The sequence below is a fragment of the Phodopus roborovskii genome, unplaced genomic scaffold (genome assembly GCF_943737965.1).
Source record: "Phodopus roborovskii unplaced genomic scaffold, PHOROB, whole genome shotgun sequence".
NCBI classification, from domain to species: Eukaryota; Metazoa; Chordata; class Mammalia; order Rodentia; family Cricetidae; genus Phodopus; species Phodopus roborovskii.
Genome location: NW_026126416.1, coordinates 22,844,213 through 22,866,542, shown reverse-complemented (window position 1 = coordinate 22,866,542; position 22,330 = coordinate 22,844,213). Strand labels below are relative to the sequence as shown.

The window sequence follows — 22,330 nt, the reverse complement described above, 5'->3', positions numbered from 1 at the left end:
GACCCCTAACCCTGTGCCCCTGCTGTACAGTGTCTGGAACCCCAGCTTTGTGTTCAGCTGGGCCACCCCAAGTCTGACCTTGATACCTGTGCCCCTTCTCAAGATTATAGCAGCAGCTGTGAACAGAAGACCCCTGACGTGTGGGGCAGAGCTGCCTGCCAGCCATGCAGAGAGCTTCAGGGTCAGAGCTTCACAAGTCACCACCCAGGTTTGGATGGGTGTTTTGATGGCGTTCATGCCCCTGTAAGTAGCCCATCACCCATATTATTTTAAGTAATCCCAATAAACTCATGTATTTGCCAAGTTGGACTTTTGCAGAGTAGTTTCTTTGACCTGTTGTCAGATCCCTGTCTTAAATAAACAGGTATTTTTTACATTCCCCAGGAAGCCTCATACACCCCCAGCAACACTCAACAATCCCACAAGACCTTGTTTCCTCCATGCTGAGCCAGTAACTTTAGGAAATAACAATTGTTCTTTTTCTTTCTTTATAATCTTATTGTCAGCTTTCATTCACTGGTTTTACACTTATAGAAAAGTTGTGGAAATGTTGATGCCCCCACAGATTCTAAACCCAGCTTTTTGATGTGGTCATGTCACAAAGATCAACACTCAGAAATTAATAATGGTGCAACACTATGATGTAAACTATGGGCCATTTAAATTCTCCAGTTTTCCAAGGCTGGGGCACAGCGGGATACACCTGTAAACCTAGTACTTAGGGGTGGGTGGAGGTAGAAGGATCAGGTGTTTCATACTAGCCTGGGCTACACTAAGATTTTGTTCTCAAAACACAAAGGGTGGCAAGATGGCTCGGTAAGTAAAGACTTCTGCCACTACGCCTAACACCCTGAGTTCAGTCTGGACCCATAGGGCAGAAGTGAACCAACTCCCGAAAGTAGTTCTCTGGCAAGGCATGCTCCCCCCCCCCGCCCCCTGCCGAGAACACATAATTAATAAAATGGAAAAAAATCATATCCAGGATCCCACACTACATTACCGTACCTCCTCCCAAGTGAGGCAGCCTCTCAATATTTTTTAATCTCTATTCTTTCTTTAAACAGTGTGTGTGTGTGTGTGTGTGTGCGCGCGCGCGTGCATGTGTGAGTGTGTACCCATGTGTATAGGTATGCATGCATGCATGCATGCCACACACACACATGCCACACACACACCCAACCTATGTCAATTGTCTCAGCTGGAATGGCCAGCAAGCCCCAGGGTTCCTCCTGTCTTCATCTCCCCATGGGGTTGCTGCACTCAGCTTGTTACAGGATTGCTGTGGATTGAATTCAGGTTCTCATGCTTGTGTGGGACTTTACCAATTGAGCCATCTCCCCATACCCTCTGTAATGGGGAGTTCATTGTATGGGGAAGGTAAAGAATTGACTGCTCAGGGAAAGCAGACCAAAATGTGGAGAGGGCAAAATTTTATGGAGCTCAAGCTGACATCTAGCATCAGGATAGGATAGGAATGGAAACAGAGCTGGGAATCTGCCTGGGGGCTCAGAGTGAAGCATTTTATCAGAGTGGCTCACCTTCTCACCCAGGTCCTCCCTCCCACTATTCCCACAAGAAAGGAAGCAGCCCTTTTAGGAGCCCTGTGCAATTTCCCCTGTATATTTTCTCTCTCCTTCACCTGTCCTCACCCTTGACAAGAATTCTGGCTAGGTGTTTTTTGGGCGCCAGATCCCCTAGAGCTAGAGTTGAGAGCAGTCTACTTAATTGTTGGGATTCAAACTCCGGTCCTCTGAAAGAGTCCTGCAGATGGAGGGGCTGGAGCAGGTTGGGGTAGAGCTTGCCAGCTGCTGGAAAGCCCAGGGTGGGACTGCCTCCGTGCACTGACCTGGGGGCCTTGGGGACTGGCAGATCACTGGGCAGGCAGGCTTACATACTGGGTCAGCAGTCAGCCCAGAGTCAGTGCAGGCAGACCATGATGTGTTGGAGCCCTGCCAGGAAAAGAAGGATTGGGGGTAGAGGCAAATGTTCAGTACCTGTTTTATTCCACCTGATAAAACCTAATACAGCCTTCTGTGTTGTTACACAGCATTGAGCCTAAAGATGATTTCCTTCCAATGTTGAGGAGCAACAGGGCATTATGACCCAGTACAGTGTTACTGTTCCACGAGAACTTTTGAGCAGCTGAAAAAACTGCTCCAGGGGTGTAGCAATGCACTGTGGGACACACTGTCTGCAAAAGCCGAGCCAGAAGGGGTTAGATGTATGTATTTGCAGCTTCCCCAGATAGTCCCTGTAGCAGAGAATGCCCTCAATCAATCAACACAAAAAAGCAGCCGGCTGTGTCCCAACAAAATTCTAGTTATGAATACTAAAGTTTATGCTGATCTAATTGTCACATTCATAGTTTTCTTTTTTAAAAGCTATCTAAAATATAAATACAATTCTTAAAGAACAAGCCTGGAAAAAGCAATTAGTGGCCTGGACTGGGTCTATTCACCACAATTGGCTCTCTCCTGGGCAAAGGCAGTGAGTAGGCTGGACTCAGCCTGCTCACCACAGTCGTTTCTTTCCCATGCAGGCCTCGAGCTGTTGTGTGCCATATAGAATTTTATGAAAATATCTCCTTCTTTCAGAGAGATTTAACTTTTTCTGGACCTCACGTCCAAGTTAATACACCATGAAGTCGCTTAGGGCTTAACCTGCTGTCCTGTTTATTTAGTCTCCCTTTAAGAGAACTAAGTAAAACCCTGTATAAAGAAGACATGCCCTCTCCATGGTAGGCTAAGAGGAGGGTTTTTGTATGGGAGAGAGCAGTCGGACGCATCTGGGGGGTGAGGCATCCAGAGCAGAAAGAAAGGAGACTGAATGTGGCCAGCAGCTTGGACATGACAGGGCTAAGTGTGAGGGAGGGGACAATAGCAGGGGACAGAGAAGCAGGAGCAGAGCGGAGGAGGGGGTGGGGGGTACAGCTGCAGGGTTATAAGAAGTAACTGTAGGGAGGAGAGCCCATGAGCTGGCGTTTAGGGAAGGGAGAGGGTGAGAAGGCCTGGATGCCAGCATGGACTTGGAAATGTGTAACAGGTGCTTGTGATGCTAAGGGAGCCTGGAGGCCAGCATGGGCGTTCATGTGCCACAGTAGCCATGTGCCCCTTCTGCCAGTGATGACTCCTTTTGGTCGCAGGGAACCTGCTTCATAAGTTCATGAGGAATGCTGGCTTCTATTTAACCTATTCTATTTAGCTCAGGCTGAGCTAAAGGAGGATTTCTGGAGGTTAAATAGAAGCCAGCATTCCTCAGGAACTTATATTTCTGGATATTTGAACTGCCTTTTGGAGTTTGGGAACTGGAATTTCCTTTGGATCTGACAAAACCAACTTTACTTGCCTTGGATTCCCCATGCCATCTCCTCTTACAATCTAAGTTAATGCATAGCTTTAATCTTAAATTATGTGCTCTGGCCTCTCCCTGGCCCAGATTAATGTTGCATGCATGTGTGTGCTGTGTGGTCATTACTTACTTAGAGGTTCTAGTCTGGAAAATGCATGATTCCCAAGGCCTTCAGCATGCCCCGCCCCCTCCAGCAGGAAGAATGAGTCTTTCTGATGCACTGGGGATTCCCCTCTCACTCCCTTTGGTCTCTAAGGAAAATGCCCCAAACTCAACTGCAAATGAGGCCCAAGGCCCCAGGAAATCTACTGCTCCCCACCACAACCCCTGGACCCTGGAAGTTTCAAAAAACAGCCCGTGTGACACATCTCCCACCCAAAGCAGTTTATTCAGAAAAACAGTGCCTGGGTCTGATGAAGCCATGCCCTTACCCTTCCCTATGCTCAGCTACAGAAACTGTTTCTCAGAGTCTGCACATGGCATTCTCTGCGCCCTTGATTACCTAGCCACAGGGTCTCAGGGAGCACCACCTCTCCAGCTGACAGTCAGCTCTCAACTCTGGTCTTGTTTTCTCCCACCGGGTCCCTTTTCACATGTGATGCAGAAACCCCAGGAAGGGCTTCTTGGCAGGTACAATCTGACTGGGCTCCTTCCCTGAAGAGCATCCACCTCCTATTTGTCATCTTAACCTTCCCAGAGCCACTGGTTCCTCCCAGGTCCTCCCAGCTCACAAGGCTGAGGGCCAGGATGTGGCCCCCATACTAGAAACCTCGACACCATTTCTAGTATCCTTATTGCCACGTGAGAAAATCAAGGGTTTCAAGTCTTCAGTGTCAGAAATGTACACTCACCATTCTCTTACCTCTGACCCCCCTTCCCCCCCCCAGGGCAGCCTTTGCCCTTTCAGAGTCATACACAGCCATACACAGCACTAGTCATCCCCCTGATGCCATGGAAGTAGAAGTAGGTAAGGGCCAGGGTTGATCTCCAGCTTTACCAGTGTGGAGGGCTCAGAGGGACCCAGACACCTGCGCCACAGCTGACAGACCAGTGGCGACTGTTCTTTTCACCATTGGTTATCTGACCCCACAGTCTTTTGATTAGCTACTTTTAAAAGACTCTGCAGCCAGGCCGTGGTGGCACACGCCTTCAATCCCAGCACTCTGCAGGCAGAAGCAGGCAGGTCTCTGTGAGTTCGAGGCCAGGACAGCCAGGGCTACAAAGAGAGACCCTGTTTTGAAAAACAAAGCAAAACAACAAATAAAGAAGACTTAGTTCGAAGGAAATGAAGGAAAGTGGGAAGGGTGAGCACTTACTTAAGTGATGAAGTTTGGGAATGTAGTAGAGGCAAAACCAGATGGGGGGTTCAAATTTGCATAAATGTTTTACAAGGTGGGGAAACAAAAAGCATTTGAATTCCTTCTTATGAACAAAAGCTCTGTAGTGTTTAATAGAAGAGACTAATATTTAGTGTTTCTTACACACCACTAAACCAGTATGTTGGTGTACCCGTCCTGGTGGCTTGAATGGGACGTCCTCTATATTTGTGGGCATTTGAATTATTTGGTCCCCAGTTGGTGGCCTGTTTGGGGAGGTTGAGGAGGTGTGGCCTTGCTGGAGGGACCCTGGGGGCAGGATTCCAGGTTTCAAAGTCTCCGGCAACCCCCAGTTTGCTCTCTCTGCTTCCAGTTTGTGGTTTGGGTCTGAACCCTCAGCTTGCAGCTCTCAGCTCCAGCCATCATGCCTGATGCTGAAATGGGAACTTCCCCAGGAATCTCTTGCTCGGGGAGGAAAAATGATCCAGCCAGTCTGTCATAAAGAGATCTCACAGTTCTGACAACTTGTCAGACCATCTTATGGGAGAATGAAACCCAGGTAAGGATGGGTCAGTGGGAGGCGGGAGTGCCTGTTTCTTCAAATCCTTGGTCTCTACTTAAACTCTAATCTGACTTCAGGACTTGGGCAGAAGCAGTGTCCCCTGGATCTCAATGTGAACACTGAACAAATTCGCCTTTTCTGCTTTCTCCTTTCAGTCAGGCTCTTCTGACAGGCTTATTGGGACGGGTAGCCAGCCCAGGCTTGGGGGTGGGGGGCAGCAGGGGGTGATGACTTCAGCTGCAGCCACTGCAGCTGCCCGCAGCCACGAAGGTTGGCAGAGGTGCCAAACCTACAGTGACAGCCTCCAGGCTCCCTCAGTATCACAAGTTCCTGTCACACATTTCAAAGGCCATGCTAGCTTCCTAGCCCTTGTCACCTCCTCCCTAAACTTCCCGCTCTTGGGCTTCCCTCCCCAGCTACTCCCTCTGGCATAACCCTGCTATTTCTTGCCGGCTCTACGCCTCCCTCTTGTTCTACCCCTGCTTTCTCACTGTGGTTTCTCTATTGCTGCTGCTCTCCTCTCCCTCACAGGTAGTCCTGGCCATGTCTGCTTCTTTCTCTCTCTACTCTGGACTCTTCCAGATGCCTCTGGCTCTCCTTTCTCTTTATCTACAATAAAAACCTCCCCCACAATCATACCATGGAGCAGTCATGTCATCAGTTTATATACTTGCTTACTGTCAGGAGGTGTGTCCCAAGCCTGGGCTGGCCACCCCAGAAAATTCTCTCTGTCTTGTTTCTTCCCTCTGTCCCTCAGTCTGTTTGTGTGTCCCTTTCTGGATGGTCTTTCCCTCCTCCCCCCCTTAACAAACCTCTCGCATTAGATCTGTTGCACATGGCATGGTCTCTTAGCAGGATTTCCCTGTCTATAACAGGGCATTACTAATTTTGTTTTGTTTTTGTTGTTTGTTTGTTTATAAAACAAGATTTCTCTTGATAGCCCTGCCTGTTCTCCAACTTGATTAGTAGATCAGGCTGACCTTGAACTCAGAGATCTGCGTGCCTCTGCCTCCCAAGGGCTGAGATAAAAGGAACGCACTACAATACCAGGTATTGTTACTTGACACTTTTATTTCCCAGTAATCCATTTCAGTGTCTCTTCATAAAATTGCAGCCGGCAGCACTGATATAGCTTGTGACTTTATTGCTTCGATAGATTCTGACATTTCAGAATAGTATGGCTGTCGGGACTTGATATGGTTCCGGGGTTCCTGGGGTGAGCAGGAAAGAGCTTAGCACCCAGCCTATCAGAAGTACAAGAGTTCGTCTGACTTGCTGGCGATGCTCTTGGGGCCCAGGCTCCTGGAGTGGCAGTGGACCTTAGCGTCTGGACTTGCTAAGAACTGGGGCTGAGGACTGGGGCCTGAGGATGCCAGTCAAATGGCAGGGACCTCTTGTCCTCCCTCAATGAGGACCTAAGCAAAACCATAGCTTCTCCCTCCCCAACCCCTAGGGCTTCCAGCATCCTAGTCTCTTTGACAGGAGCTTCCTTAGGGGGCTGTGGCTCCTTTCCTTACTGGTACAAGCCTGTGAATCTGAGTAGTAGACAACAAGCTGACAAAGAGGTTGGTAACCAGGCAGTGGGGAGCGGAGCATCAGGGTCCCTCACCTACCGTGGGAACCAGGCAGGTTTGTGTGGCACAAGCTTCTTAGGGTAATTCTTAGGTAGGCACACAGTTCTCAGGGTCTAGAAACAATGCAAGAGATGAAGGGTGCATACACTGTTGGCAAGAGGTCCCTGGGGCTGAGCCAAGGAATACAGGTAAGTGACAAATGGGAAGAAAGCAGACAGCAAGTTCCACCCCTCACCTCCCTCTCTGTGTCCCAAGTGCCACACTCACCCAGGGGTGAGGGCTCTCCAGTGATGATGGAGCCATCCATGAGGCGAATATTGCCCAGGGGGTGGTCCCTGCAGGGATCATTGATGGGTCTATGCAGAAGATAAGAGTTAGGAGGTTGGAAAGTACCCTGAGCAAGGCCAAGGGAATTTCTTCCCCATAGCATGACACACAGTCCCAGTTCTGTTAATGACTGCTTGCTCCACATGCAGGCTTCAAATTCCACCTTCCTGCTCCATCCTTGATGTGTCCAGATCTCACTCGAGACCTAGGACCTCCAGGGCTGTGGACATCCTCTCTCCAAACCTAGTGTTTCTCCTAAGCTGACTCCACTCCAGCTCCCACTCACTCTAGATGTAGGGCTCGCTCAGGTCCCATGAAGTGACGCACCCCAGGGGTGGGAGCTGTGACATCAGGTGTTCTTTCCAGCTGGGTGCTCTGCTACTCCTGGCTCTGGGCCATCTTTGGCTGCCTGTGCCTTTCCCATACGGCCTTGCTATTTTGTTGTTTCATCCAAACAGTCCCCACTACCCTCCACCCCTTCCTGAAGACGGTGTGTGTGTGTGTGTCTGTGTCTGTCTCTGTGTCTGTCTGTCTGTGTATGTGTCTGTGTGTGTGTGTCTGTCTGTGTCTGTGTGTGTCTGTGTGTGTCTGTCTGTCTGTGTCTGTGTGTGTCTGTCTGTCTGTGTCTGTGTGTGTCTGTGTGTGTGTATGTGTCTGTGTCCTTGTGTGTCTGTCTGTCTGTGTCTGTGTGTGTCTCTGTGTACGTGTCTGTGTCTGTGTGTCTGTCTGTGTCTGTGTATGTGTCTGTGTGTGTCTGTGTCTGTCTGTGTGTGTGTGTGTCTGTGTCTGTGTGTGTGTCTGTGTCTGTCTGTCTGTCTGTGTCTGTGTATGTGTCTGTGTATGTGTCTGTGTGTGTGTCTGTGTGTGTCTGTCTGTCTGTCTGTATCTGTGTGTGTGTCTGTGTCTGTGTGTGTCTGTGTGTGTCTGTCTGTCTGTCTGTGTGTGTCTCTGTGTATGTGTCTGTGTGTGTGTCTGTGTGTGTCTCTGTGTATGTGTCTGTGTGTGTGTCTGTCTGTCTGTCTGTCTGTGTGTGTCTGTGTGTGTGTGTGTGTCTGTCTGTCTGTGTGATGTGTCTGTGTGTGTCTGTCTGTCTGTGTCTGTGTGTGTGTAGCTGCTATTCCACTGCAGGACCCTTCCCAAGTGCCACTCCACCTTGTTCCTCTGCCTGCAGACCCTCAATCACTACCTGGCTCTTCCGGGACCTTCTCACTGGCTCCTGGGGCCTGTTAGTGCCATCCCCTGCCTGAGGTACCCTCTATTCCCATCACCAGCCCAAACCCGCCCTTTCCCTTGACAGGCCTGGAATCCTTCCAAATCCGGGCTGCCAGACAAGGACATAATGTGTCTGACTGGCCAGGGGTCCGGTGAAGAGGCAGTCGCAGTGGGCCAAGACTGCTATCATGTAGCCTGCCTGCAGTCAAAGATCATGGTCTGCAGAGGACAGAGCACTGAGTCCTGGCACAAGAGCAGCTGGCGGGGGAGGGAGTGCAGAGGCAGGCTGGGCTCAACACCAAAGATCTTAAAGGAGGCAACAGAGTGATTCCAGCAAAGGATGAGGCAGATGGCTGGAACTCCTGGGAAGGGAGCTAGAGAAGTCTTCAGGGACACAGTGGAGCACAGACTGGGTTGCATTTGTTTAGAACAACAAAAACAAACACAAAGAAGCAGAACGAAGGCGAGGCCATGGCCCCGTTGGGAGACACAGGAGAGGACCAGAAGGGCTGCGGTGGGGAAGGAAAGACAGGGTAGCACTGCTGAGGGCTGGACTTCTTCCCACTGCTTATGGGCTCTCATTATACCTAGAGGGAAACTAGACTTCATCCAGCTTCCTGCAGCCCCAGCTCCCTGAAGTTCCCACTCTCCAGTGCCTGATCCTCTGAGGGGCAGGCTCAAGAAGAGGGGCCTGAGCCCTCAGAGGCTGGCTCTGGGCCTACCTATGGCATGCGGGGTGCCTCCTGCAGCACCACTGGGGGCGCTGACAGCGTGTTGGGAGCTGGTAGTAGCACCAGGCTAGGCCAGCCCCAGGGAGCAGAGGCAGCAGGAAGCTGAGGAGCATGGCCAGTGGGAAGGCATCTTGGTCTGTGGAGGACAGGGGTGCTGAGTCCCGGGCAGGCTACTGGTCAGGCGGTGCCTGCCTGCTCCCACCCCATTAGTATACTTGCAGGCCGTGCAGGGCCACTGTCCATGCTACCACCAAAGCCTGGCTTGTCACAGAAGGGTGGATCCCAGCCTACAGCACAGTGGCAGTTATGATTGCTATTGCAAACCTAAGAAGGGAACAGAAAAGTTGCACGGGACCAAGGACCTCCAGGGCCACCCTGACCCCTTAGGCTACTCACCCCATGGTTATGGCAGGCAGTCAAGCATCGCTCCAGCTCCTGGGAGGTGACATTCTGGCATTGCCAATGCTGGCACACCTAAGGGCATTGTGCCCACTGGGCAGTGAGGAGGACACTTTGGCATGGAGGAGCCAATGACCAGGAGGGGTTGGGAGGCAGGGCTCACCATTTTAGGTCCACAGCGGGTGCCTGGCTCCACCAGGCCCAAGCCTGCCTGGTCTAGCTGAGTATCAGGGAGCACAAACACTCCGTGGCAAGCCACCTCGTGACCCTCTTGGAGAATTGTGGAATCCATAGTCACTACACGCCGCAGCACAAGTTGGTTTTGCTCCCCGCCCTGGCACAGCAGCTTCCCACACTGAGCATCCCTGGGGAGGAAATGGCAGGTGCTCACGTGCCCCATGTGCACCGCCCTATTCTGTAGCTGTAGCCCCCTCACCTCTGTGCACAAGGAAGGAAGCTACCCTTGCTGTCCTGGCCACAGTTCCCCTGCGAATTCCCCATGGAGTTCATCTCCTGGAAACACGGCTCTGGGGCCGGCTGGGATCCTGCGGAAGAATGGGGATAGAAAGGCTGGGCAGCTTGGGTGGCTGTTCCATGCATGGAACTTGCCCACAGTAGAAAACTGCAGGTCCCAGGCGTGGTCAGGGCACCAAGAAGAGCATTTGGTCTCACCAGGTCCCCAGAGCTGCTGGCACTGCTGCTCCAGTGTAGGACACCAGCCATCTAGGCAATAGCCCCGGCCCTTGGCGCAGGGTGAGCCATCCAGTAGGTAAACGTCTGCAGGACAATGTGGGGAGGCGCCCGTGCAGAATTCAGGGAGGTCGCAGTCACTTGCAGCGGGACGACAAGGTGTGCCTGCAGGCTTTAGCTACATGGGTGACCCATTAGGGGAGGGCAGAGAGACAATGGAGAGTCTGATATTTTTGCCTAGAGCCCGAGGGAGCATCAAATGGATCCACCCACGGGGTCAAGCTCACACTCGGAGGACTAGAAGCTAAGATCAACAAGCCGCTCCCCAGTGTGCTATCCCTCACCAGGCACTGTGCACAGCAATCGCCATGGGTGCATTGCGCCCCTGCACGCAGGGAGCAGTTCTGGGCAAAGCAGCAGGGCTCTGGGCACCTCTGGAGTAAAGAAGGAGAGAACAGAACACGTGATGGTGCAGCAAGCCACACCTGGGGGAGGCTGGGAGCAGAGGTCAGCCTTGGACCCCAGGGACCGGGAGAGTACCCTGACCTGGTCAGAACCACAGTCACACTCTTCTCCTGCTTCCACGAAGCCGTTTCCGCAGCGGGTGGGCAGCACCAGGAGCCCAGGGCCTGGGGTATAGGAGAGGCACGCACCACCCCCTTTGCGGAAGAAGGTGCGCAGCTGGCGGCGGCTGCAGGCGCTGAAGATGCGCGGGAACGGCTGCCTGTGGGAGGAGGCGGGCAGGCGTCGATGGTGTGGGGACCATCTGGCCTGCAGGAACCACCTCCTAAGCTCTGGCTGCTTGCTATTGCTCTCTGGGCCCTAAGGTTAGCCATTCAACAGCTCATAAGTGCGTTTACCTTCTGAGCTAAGGGAGTGAGCGGTCTAGAGAGGAGAGAGGAAAGGACTTTGTGTAATCACACACACACACACACACACACAAAACAAACAAACAAACAAACAAAAAAACCCTGTGACACAGGAGGCTGACACACAGGAAGCTATGACGCCAAGATCGGGCAGCCCAGGCCCCAAGGGGACCAACGATCAGGAGTACTCTAGTCTGAAAATCATCCTGAGACTATGCCACTTTAGCATTTTAACATCCCCACTTTACAGAAGAGGAAACTGAGGGGTAACCAGAGAAACGCAGACGACACATCCAGGTCTGGTGGCACCGACCTTCCGTGCATACCCTGTGGCTGCCTCCATGACGCAGCCTCCCTGCTCCGCATCTGCCTCCACGCAGCAGCCGTCCGGGTCATGGCGGAGGCCCAGGCTGTGGCCTATCTCGTGGGCCATGGTGGCTGCTGTGCCGATGGGGAGTTCCGAGTGATCCTGGGGAGCCAAGCTTCACTGAGGACCACAAGCCCTGCTCAAGCCCCTCCCCTCCTAGGTCCCCTATGGAGCTTACCGAGCTCACACCTCCGGAGCTCTCTGCACTGCACATGCCCTCCACAGGCGCCAGGCCCACCGTTGTGCCCTGAAAGGTGCGACCCCTGGAGGTATCAGAGCAGTTCGTGAGTGGGTGAAGAGGGGAGGAGGGGCCCCCCCTTCACCCGTGTGTCAAAAGGGCACCCACGTGAGCAATTGCGTGGAGTCGTGTGGCTGCCTAGCCCAGAGCCCACGACGCCACTGCAGGAAAGCCCAGAGGGTTGCGTTTGCATCCTGCGTGATGCGGCTTTGATCCTTTTCTGTCCACACTTCCAGGCCAGTCAATACCACCTGAATATCCAGAGACCTGAGAATCTGAGGAAGAGACCAGTTGAGGTCAGAATCAGGTAACCACTGTACCAGGGCCAGAGCTTCTCAACTGCCTCGCACCCACCCTTCAGCGTCTTAACTACCCAACCTGGTCCACACAATTGGCAACTTCCAGGAGGCGCTGTCTTGTGTGGTTCAAGTTCTGGTGCCGGACTAAGAACTGGGAAGGCCGAAATCCCTGGGTCATATGGGGCTGAGCAGGCTCCAGTCCAGCCCAGTCAAAGCTCTTAGATCTCTCCTCACCAGGGTGTGGTCAGCCACTATGTACAGTTCCAGGTACCTGGGGCTCCTGCGGACCTCTCTCCTCATCTGGGAAAGGTAAACGGTGAGGGTCAGGCTGCTAGACTTGAATCCTGGCCTTTCTCAGAAAGAACAGTTAAATTTTTGTTCAAACTTGAATCTTCAGCTTTCGGATTAAACAGGGGAGGCCCCATCCAGGGTCTGCGTTCTTGTCGCCTCTGGTTTGAAGCATGCCCACTCTAGTCTAAGCCCCTTACCCTGCTCTGGGGGACATGAGGAAGGCTGGCCATTGCTGCTTTGTATTTGGAGTTCTTTCTCCAGGCTCCTCTCCAGGTGAACAACTGCTCCATCCGGAAGATCTTGTGGCTTGAGAAGTCCTTGTCCCCAGAAGGCCAGGGGTGCAGATAGTAGCTGATATTGCTGCTGAGCACAATCATACCACTAGAGGGCAGAAGAGTGCAGGGGTATGCGAGAAGGAGCTCTCACCTCTGCCGAAGGTCCAGGCCCCTGCTCCTGACTCCTTACCTCATCCCAGAGCAGGTACTGAGAACTACCCAGGATTCCAGGAAGCCCCTCACACGCCCATGATAGTGGCAATGATCCTAAAGAGGGAGAAACTCAAACCCGAATCTGAGTAAGGGCTCAAGTTTGAGGGACAAAGAAGAGAGACGGAAGGCTGCTATAGTCTCGAAGGAATGCAAAATGGGACACTTAGGGGGTGCCTCACACTGCCCTCGGAGCCCATGAGAGTGCCTCACCGTGTGATTGGGGAACAGCACCACAGGATGCCCATCTGGGCTGTAGTGAGTTTCTGTGTATCCTGGGGCCAGGAGCCTGCTGGAAAGCAGGTGTGTTTTAGGAGTCACAGAATTTAGACCTGTCTCTGGCAGCTTCCCCTCTGGCATCCCTCCCTGAGTGCTGGTTGAGCCTCTTTGAATGAGGCATACAGTGTGTCTGAGAGGAAAGGACTGGAAAGGCTGTGCACTGTTCCTAGAAGACAACCTCGGGGTAAAAGAAGGCAAAGGTCTGCAGTGAGCCCTGGGCGGTTTAGACATGGCATGGGAATAAGGATCCTGGGAGGAGCAGGTAGGGGCCTTCAGGGCTGTGGAGCAGCATGTGTGGCAGGCAGATGAGGGGGACGAGTCGGGACACTACCGCAGAGATGCCACATGCCAAGGCCCTGAGCTCAGTGTACTCCTGCATCTGCTGAGCACATCCCAGGCCCCTCAGACTGCTGGATCCCATGTCTCCATCTGACTCTCTGAGGTGCTTTCTCCCGACTTCCACAGAAACAAAATCCTTCCTGCCTGCATCTGTTTCTGTTGAGCCCACCTGGGCCAGGGTCCCTTTACTTGGAGCTCAACTCTATTCAATAATGACTTCCTCTTCAGGCTCCTTCCCTGACCCTGCCAAAGACTTAGCTGCTGCTTTCTTCTTCTCCTGCTCTTCCACCTCCCTTCATCTCTCCCTTCCTTTCTTCCTCCTCCTTTCTCCTCGTTCCCCTCTTTATATTCTGAGACAGGGTTTTTGCTAAGTTGCCTAGGCCAGTCTTGAACTCACTCCATAACCTAGGCAGGCCCTTACCTGACCCTGTGCTCCTTCTGCGCAGCTTCCTAAGGTGCAGGAGTCACAGACCTGACCTCATTGTTCTTCTTACAGAAAATTCTGACTGTAACTTCAGCTCATCCTCCAGATTACCCACTAAAGACCTGGGTTGTTGTACATCCAGTCAGCTTTGCTTCTTTGCTGGCTGTGCCCATGTGTGCAAATATACAAGACAGCTTAGTGGTAAGGAGGTGGCACTCCGAGGAGCTGTGGTTTGGCATGGTGTTGCAGTTTATTCCCAGCCTATCTGACCCCACGGGGGAGAATAAAATGAATAAAATATTGCCTGCAGTGCCAGCAAGAAAACAGACACAGAGCAAGTGATACTGTTGGTCGTGGAGTCTATAGTCCCACATTCCCTCTTGTTCACTCACTGCACTCAGAGCACCATCCTGTGATAGACCCGTTTCTCATTTCAAAATCTTTGACTTTTCAGTCCAAGATACATAGCATTAAAATGACTTCCGCAATCTGGCCCCACTGGGACTCCCCAAGTTCCTCCCTCCCTGCTCTCTTCCAGGCTTCAAAGCTGACCAGATGAACTGCCATCGTTGGATACTGTCCTTTGTAACTACAGTGCCTTTGTCCCTGCCTGCCATCTCGGCTGTGGAAGCCTGTCTAGGATTCCCTTTGGAATTAACGTTATCAAGAAATGTCCACTAGGTGGTGCTAACTCATCTCCAGCAGGGAGCTACCAAACTGAGGGCTTGAAATGGAAAGTATGTGTGGACCTACAGCTGGGTTCAGCCCACTTTAACCTCAAGTACATTAGCCACTCTCCCTGTCATTCACACCTCTTCCCACCCAGCCTCCCCCCAAAAGCACAGCTCCTCTCTAGAGAGGGTCTGTCCTGGGCTTCAGCCCGACTCCAGGCTGATACTCACTGGTTCTTCTCCAGTTCAAGCAGGAGATCCTGGCCTTCAGCCTCTAAAGCCACTAGCACCACATCTGGCTTCCAGACCTGACCAAGAAGGAATTCAGTGACACACTAGACCTCTAGGCCACCTGCCTGACAGGGAACAGGTAAGATGTTCTCCAGCAATAGACCCTGCCTGGCAGGGAGTAGACCGGTGTGGCAAGTAGTAAACCATAGATGTTAAGGGACAATGGCCCCTTAAAGATGCAAAACAGCTTCTGAGCCTTTCCCATGGCCTGCCCTAGTTTGTTCCTAGAAAGGGCTTGGAAAGGCAGTAGGAAGTAAGGGAATCATGGGGTCATTGGTGGGCTGTGGCTTTGGCAGTCTCGTGCACTGCCTGAGGTCTTTTTCTCTCGCATCTGTTTGCTTGCTTGCTTGCTAGTTTGGTTTTGGTGCTGCAGTTCAAACCCAGGGCTTTGCATATGTTCCACAAGAGCCAAATCACCGAGCTTCATGCCCAGCCCCTTGATATGTATCATTTCATCGCGCTGCCTTCCCTTCATTCCTGATAGAACCCAGACATTTTTCCTCCACCTCCAATTCCTTCCAGCACACTGCCTGGTCCTCTGAAATTCTATGTGGCCTCCAGGCCAGCATCATGACTGAGCTCACAAAGTAAACATGAACCCCGACTTAGGCCCCCAAAAGTGTTGACTCTCTCAGCTAGATGTCAGAAGGGCTGGCCTTGGCCCTCTGGCCACTTCTCTCTCTCTCTCTCTCTCTCTCTCTCTCTCTCTCTCTCTCTCTCTCTCTCTCTCTCTGACTTTGCCTCTTTCCTGCTGTCCACTCAGCCTGGTGAGAAGCCAGAGCTGGAACTAACCCAGGAGATTCCAGGGGAGAGGCTGCTGTATTTTTTAAGAAATGTTTCCCCACCCTGTTGGCTCTCCCCTTTTATCTCAAAATGCACTGGGCTGGGACTCTGGCCAAGAGTCTTGCAGGGGGCCCCTTCCCAGCAGGTACAGAGTGGATGGCCTTCACTTCCCCAGCCATGGGCCCCACAAGGGCCCCAAACATAGGCTTATATGGTTGGAATGTCTCTTCTTGTTTTATGGGAAAATGTTAATAGCAGTAGCGTTGATGGAAGACCCCTGTCCCTCTGTAGCCCTTTCAGCCTTCACTTCTATTCCAGTATCCGTCCCCCCTTCTGCGCCCCATCCCATCTGCAGTATGATCCTGTTTGTGAAATAGACATACTCCTGAAGCTCCGCCTGTCCTCACAGCCCTCCTAATGCAAAGCAGAGCCCTCAGGGATTCTCCACTCCTCACAGACCAAGCCAGGCAAGAAGAGAGGCACAGTCAGGGGAATCCTGGTGTGTGTCCAGCCCTCCCACAAATCTCCTTTCTTGGCTACTTGAGAGAAATCCCGGAGGTCTGGGGGACCCCAGCGAAGGCCCTAAGTTGGAAGGTTTGAGTTTCTGGGAACCTATAGGCATTGTGGTAATACTCTCTTGGGTTTGGACAGTGGGGCTGCCATCTCTCAGCAGGAAATACAAAATCAAACTCTCTCTAGCTTGTGTAGTTTAGGGAACACAGGGAAGGTAGCCAATAGTCTGGAGTCTTTCAGAACTTAGGAGCTCTCAGGCTTCCAGGATCAATGAGTTATTCGAGCATGAACGATTTTACAAGCTGTCTGGGGCTGGCTCAGTTTGCCTCTCAGTGAGATAGGCATACCAGGCCCAGGCGCTCAGTCTGCAGCATAGCTATAGCGCCACACACATCTGGGGCGTGGCTATACTGGGAGAATGTGATGGGCAGGAGTTGAAAGGAGGCTGGACAATGTCCTGGAGAAGCAAAATGGAGTGGGTTTGCATCTGGGCCTACCAGGAGAATGGACCTCTGCTGCCTTGCCACAGGTGGATTCCAGCCATGGAAGGTGACATTACAGGACAGCAGTGTGTCCACAGAGTCACACATTGCCCCACAAACTTAGCCAAAGAAGGATACTTTGGTGTCCTCCCTTTAAAGGCTTCTGGAGTTGGCATGATGTCTCACAACTTGAAGGCCACCAGGGGTGCTTAGTGAGACCCTGTCTCAACCAAAACAAAACAGAATGGGACAGAACACACACAAAAAGCGCCTGCTGAAAGGCTTCAGGCCCAGACTATGACCTCAGCTCTGCCCAGTTGAGCGGGGTTAGCCTGAACGCTCCTCTAGTGGAGGAGAGGGCTAGGGCCAGGAATAGAAGCGGGTAGGAGGGAGGAAGCCCCAGATGATTTCCATGTGTGCAGGCTCACACCATCTAGATGTCTCCCTGTCCCATGCACCCTGACAGGGAGTGGCTTAAGGGTACAGTGGTTTGGTTCTCAGAACCCCAGAAAAACTGTCACACTGCATTTGGGGGACAAAGGAGCTGAGACCCAGTGTTCCAGATACTGACCGGCTCCTCCAGGGTGACCTTGAGCCAGAGTCCTCCATCCAGGACCCAGTGGGGAGTAACTGGCTCTCCAGGGACGTTTCCTGGTGTGAAGACAGAGCTTGTATCAGTCACAGCAGGAAGCCAGCAGGGAAGGTGAGACCTTGAAAACCTCACAAAACTCCAGGGGGCTCAGCATCCATGGGCATCCCTAGAGTGGAGCAGCAGCCAGGGAGGTGGCAAAAGAGAAACCAAGGCACCAAGACACATCCCCACTGGGTGATTTAAGAGTGGCTAGACCTTGGGGAGCTGGCTCAAGGTCGGAGAGCATGGGAAGAAGCCGGGACCCCATGTGCAGGAGGCAGCCTTGGGTATTTTTAGACTGGACAGCAGATGCCTTTAGGGTGAGTGATGTGTAACCAGGGGCTGGCTGTCTCTGCCATCTGAGGAAGAAGTCACCAGATGTCTTTCTCATAGCTCCTGTTGGGGTTGATACTGATGGAGGACTCTGAGGGACTTGGTCCAGAACCCCTCTCCTTTTGTGAAGCTGGGGTCCAGAGCCTCAGTCCTCCTAGGCCAGGCGTTTCCAAGGGGGCTCCAGGAGGAATACCAGAGCCAAGCATTATCCAGAGGGTGCTGGAATGTTCTTCGGGAATGTTCCTACCTCCTCTCTCCTATCTGGTATCTGGTCCCAGCAACCCTCTAGGACATATCCTGCAGAGCCAGGCTCCAGAGCCCTCTCATACCTCTGGTATTCAGTCCTCCAGCAAGCCCAGCTCACAGGAGAAAAATAAAACAGAACAAAACATGCCCAAAAGAACCGCACCCACCACCAGCCCTGACCCTAGTCCTGCCGAGGCTGAGCGATCTCTGAGGTTGGTTCAGCTCTTCCTGGGTCCTCCCAATTCCCTCTCCTCTCCCAACTCCTCTCCAGATTCTGGACATCTAAAATCTGGGATTGGAGCAGGATAGGAGGCTCGGCGGTTAAGGCTGCTCTTCCACAGAACTGAGTTCAGTTCTCAGTTCTCAATGGCAGCTCACAACTGACAACTTAAAGCTCCAGTTTCAGGACCCTGTCTCCCTCTTCCAGTCCCCAGGATACCTGGCACCTCCATGGTACACAGACAAAACACTTGTACACACTTAAAAAATCTGGAATAGCAGCAGCCCCAGGAACCCCCTCCTTGAAGTCACATGCGCTTCTTAATGAACCATCATGCAGTTGGGGAAGAGGGTGTGGCTTTGGAATAGAGGCTGGAGAAGAAGAGGAGGGAGGAGATGGAAGGACAGAGAAGACTTCCTGGAGGTAAAAGGTCTCTCAGTCAAGAGAAGGCTTAACTGGGTGTGGAGAACCAAGTCTCGCTGACCTCAGCTCACCAAGGGTGCAGGATACGGGTGCTCCCTGTGCAGTCCTGCAGGGGCACCTTCAGGAAGGAGGCAAGGATGGAGTTAGGAGTCTGATGGATTAAAGTGGAATCTGAGGAAGCCAGCCTGGGTTGGGGGACACAGAGACTGTCTCTCCCATGAGTTCCACCATCGACTATCCCCCAGCTAATGGCAGCAGATGACATTCATTCCTTTCAGAACTGTAATAGAACAGGGGTCCCTAAGTATGGGGTTGCCTCCAGGCTGCCCAACATCCCAGTTCTCAGGCCTTCCTGCCTCCTTCCTGATGCCTCCTCTGCCTTCTGGTCAGCCAGGTGCTTGCTGTGTGCAGTTTGGAAACTCGGCCTACCCGCTTAGAGATGCTAAGGGCCTTGTCTTAGCAGAGTGAAGTTACAGTAGAAAGAGAGAGCGGCAGTCCCCAGGCACTGCTAGGCAGACACCCCGTGTTCGAAAGAACAGCCACACAAGACAACGGTATAAACAACATATATATACTATATGTTGCCTAGACCCAATATGGGGAGGATGAGCCTGATGGACTGGCTAAGCCTATGGGCAGAGTACCGACTCCAAGGACCCCAGGGCCAGTCCTTCCTGGAGGGGGAAGGCCCTCTGGCCTAGAAGTCTGGAGATGCAGAAGCCTCGGAGCACGGCTAGGAGCTGGATAGCACTGAAAGGGATTAGGGCCTGCCCAGAATCCTCTTCCCGGGCCAGGTAGCACAGGGTCTCCAACTCTCTGTTCCATTAGTTGCTCTGGAACCCATGACCACCACCACTTCACCTGTCCTAGAGGCGCCCCTGGCCCACACCCTCACCTGGAAACATCAGGGCGCTCCTCAGGGGACACGCAGGAAGCAGCAGCAGCAACAGCAGTACGGGACACCTCCCAGGTCTCCCGCACCTCGGGTCCATGTCTGGGAGTGCCCTCGCCTCCCACTCTGGTTCTGCTGTTGGCTCCACCCCGGCTGCTGGGGGCCCGCCTCCTCCCGCCCGCCCTCAGCCCGCCTAGCCACCTCGCAGGACCCTATCCATACCCTGGCAGGCGGGATTTTTTTTTTTTTTTTTTTTTTTTTTTTTTGAGCTCACGCTATGGGAGCCAGGGCGACCCTCCCTGGCCACAGCGGCAAGAATCTTACCCACGCTAGCAGAGCGAGGGGAGGGCGGGAAGCGCCGGGGAAGGTTCTTAGAGAACCTCGGAGTGCTCAACAAAGGCACTGGCTGCGGGACCCCCGCGGCTGTCCGGTCTGCCCAGGGTCCTGGTTTCCCAAGTGACCTCTGGACCTGCCTTTCTAGTTGCCCTGCGCGAGGATTCCTCCAAGGATCTGTCTACCGGTGCTTACTGATGCCACTGCAGTGAAGCTGTCCCCCTGCCGTCAAGGCGCATGTGGGTACGTACCTAGGGGCCCGCCGTGCTGGAGACTGTGGTTCCTGGAAAAGGTGATGGTGATGTGAGGAATCCTTCTCCAAATTTTAGGGACATTGCCTTCGTGTTGTAAAGATCACATACTAGGTATGCATTTGGATAGCAAGAGATTTAACTTTGAAACAAGCTGGTCAATAATTGGACTGTGTGAATTTGGAGTGTAAAAGCTGATGACAGAGAAAACTACATGTACAGGGTTCAAACATCAAACAGTATCAGGCTGGATCAAGACAGGACAGTCAAGATTGCCATCCTGGGCAGTATAGGGAGAGGTCTCCTGGAAGGGAAGGGGGAGAGGAAGGAGAAAGGGGAGCTGAGGAGTGGGGAAGAGAGAAGAGGGAGGGGAGGAGTGGAGAGAGGGAGAGAGAGACAGAGACAGAGACAGGGAGGGAGAGAGAGACAGAGAGCAGTCCCCAGCATCACACAAACTGGGTGTGGCAGCACACACCTATAATCCCAGTAGGTCATCAGGTTGAGGCAGAGGGCAAGTTCAAAGTCATCCTCTGCTACAGGAAAAAGTGTGAGGTCTGTCTGAACTTGAGGGGTGCAGGTTTTGCCACTAGGGAGATGGCTTAGAGAGTAAAGTACCTGCCGTGCAATCATGAATTCTGGTGTCCAGCAACTACAGAAAGCCAGGACAGTGGCACGTGCCTTTAAGCCAAGTGCTGGACCAGACAAAGACAGGCAAAGTGTTGAGCTCCAGGTTCTGTAAGAGACCCTATCTCAAAAATTATAATGGAGAGTAACATAGGAAGACACCCAAAGTCATCCACACATGCATGCACATGCACGCACATACCCCCTCCACACACACACACACACACACACACACACACACACACACACACACGTGAGGGGAGATTGAAAGGTAAGAGAGCCATGATTAACACCTGTAATTCTGGCACTCCAGAGGCAGCTCGAGCTACACAGCAAGACCCTGCCTCAAAAATCAAACACTAAAGTATAAAATGCTTAGGGACATCTTCCTGCCTCTTCAGTGTCCATCCTTGCAATTCTCATTCCCACAGGAAGCCACTACTACTGATTTCTTACATAAGTTGTTGCTTTATATACATATATGTAGCCCGTTTTTCTAGTTGGTTGATCCTTCCTGTGACAGTTTAAAAGACCTCTGTGTACAAAGGAGATTCGCCTCTGTCTGGAGTGTGGGTTGTATTCCCCCGCTTTGTGAGTTTTACCCAGCCTAGTACCTATATGCCTTTAGCTCACTTATTCTTGAAGATGAGTAGTTTCCAGCTGTATGATTATAATCACATTTTTTTCATGAATTCTGCTGCCACCAGACAGTCTGTGGGCCTGAATTTGAGACTGTTACAAAAATATTACAAGGGTGTGACTGTGCATGTGTCCTCGGTGTCCTCCCTGGCCTGTCTTTATCTGTCTGCCCCTTCTTTATCTGTCTGCCTGGGAACACATCCTTAGTAAGTCACTTGCTTGGGAATTCTTGCCTTGGATAGCAGTAATGGCTTTGGTCATGTTGGGGGCTCCAGTGGACAGGTGGAGAGGCTGCTTGTCCTTTCCCTGTAAATGAGTAAGTGGGGTCACCAGAAATACTGATGGTAGCAGGAGCTATCCTTCCACTGAATTCCCTGTCCCTTCTGCAAGGTGAACCTGGAGTGGGGACGGGAGATAAGACAGAGGCATCTGTCATGTTTGGACCCACTCTGATGCCTCTCTCTCCTGCTGGAAGAATTTGAGAAAGTTAGCGTTGTTAACTTGACAGAATCTGGGATCACCTGAGAGATAGGTCTGTGGGGAAGCTGTGGAGAATTACCTTCATTGTTCGGTTGAAGTGAGAATACCTGTCCACTGTGGGCAGATACCATCTGACAGAGTTAGTTGGTGACTTTTAGGTAGCTTCAGCCTAAACCAGCTGAGGGTAGGGAAGGGGAGCAAAGCCCCAGTGTAGACGCGTGAGTGTCCTCTACACTTAGCCTGAAGTAAAGTCTGAATGCAGAGGGGCAGAGAAGAAGGCCCTGCCCTTCAAAGAGCACTATGGCTCCTATACTGAATGGAAAAGCCGCTGGGCGCAGAGTGTGTCTCTGATCTCTCCTCATCTGGAAGCTGTCCCTCATTGCCAAAGCCAGGCAATTACTCCTGCGTGGTGCCTCTCACTATGGCAAGTTTCGCATGGCTTCCTAGCTGCCCATTTCCTCTCTTTCACCAGACCAAAAGCACCTGGATGTCTGGGAATGCATTTGTTGTCCATCCTGGTATGTGGTCTGGCCCAATAGAAATTAGTAAGACAAGGAAGGCTATTGCATTTCTCTTGGTTGCCTGACAACTAGATGGTAAGACTCTAATGCTGACTATCAGAAAACAAGCTGGCATTGACCCGATGGCTAACTTTCATAGTGCCAGAAGGTGCAATGCAGGTCTCTGGGGGAGAAAAGTCATCAGTGGTATTGCCCGATGGTGAACCCTGGATGCTATCATGCCAGGTAAGACGTGCCAGCGGTGCAA

At 52.2% G+C, this 22,330-nt stretch overlaps 1 protein-coding gene across 1 annotated transcript; it reads right to left on the bottom strand.

Annotated features, from left to right (window-relative positions):
* Nucleotides 1-6,844: 6,844 nt before the first annotated feature.
* Nucleotides 6,845-19,399, bottom strand: Adam33 (ADAM metallopeptidase domain 33). Its single transcript, XM_051183364.1, has 21 exons — nt 19,239-19,399; nt 17,062-17,141; nt 14,653-14,729; nt 12,922-13,000; nt 12,689-12,765; nt 12,421-12,604; nt 12,167-12,232; nt 12,012-12,083; nt 11,742-11,908; nt 11,574-11,658; nt 11,355-11,497; nt 10,706-10,883; nt 10,504-10,593; nt 10,142-10,337; nt 9,906-10,014; nt 9,633-9,834; nt 9,467-9,544; nt 9,286-9,394; nt 9,062-9,206; nt 7,068-7,156; nt 6,845-6,913 (listed from the first exon to the last, which is right to left on the bottom strand). Exons 1-21 carry the CDS (start codon nt 19,333-19,335, stop codon nt 6,888-6,890), a joined length of 2,349 nt encoding a protein of 782 aa, XP_051039321.1. The 5' UTR covers nt 19,336-19,399; the 3' UTR covers nt 6,845-6,887.
* Between the last annotated feature and the right edge of the window lie 2,931 nt (nt 19,400-22,330).

Bases quoted from the DNA above. Each gene is read 5' to 3' on its own strand.
- Adam33 (XM_051183364.1), bottom strand. From the start codon at position 19,335: ATGGACCCGAGGTGCGGGAGACCTGGGAGGTGTCCCGTACTGCTGTTG. The intron at 10,594-10,705 runs GTCAGGGTACTC...TCTTTACTCCAG, and splicing joins GTGACTGTGGTTCTGACCAG to AGGTGCCCAGAGCCCTGCTG. The intron at 6,914-7,067 runs GTGAGTGTGGCA...CATTGTTTCTAG, and splicing joins TGGAGAGCCCTCACCCCTGG to ACCCTGAGAACTGTGTGCCT.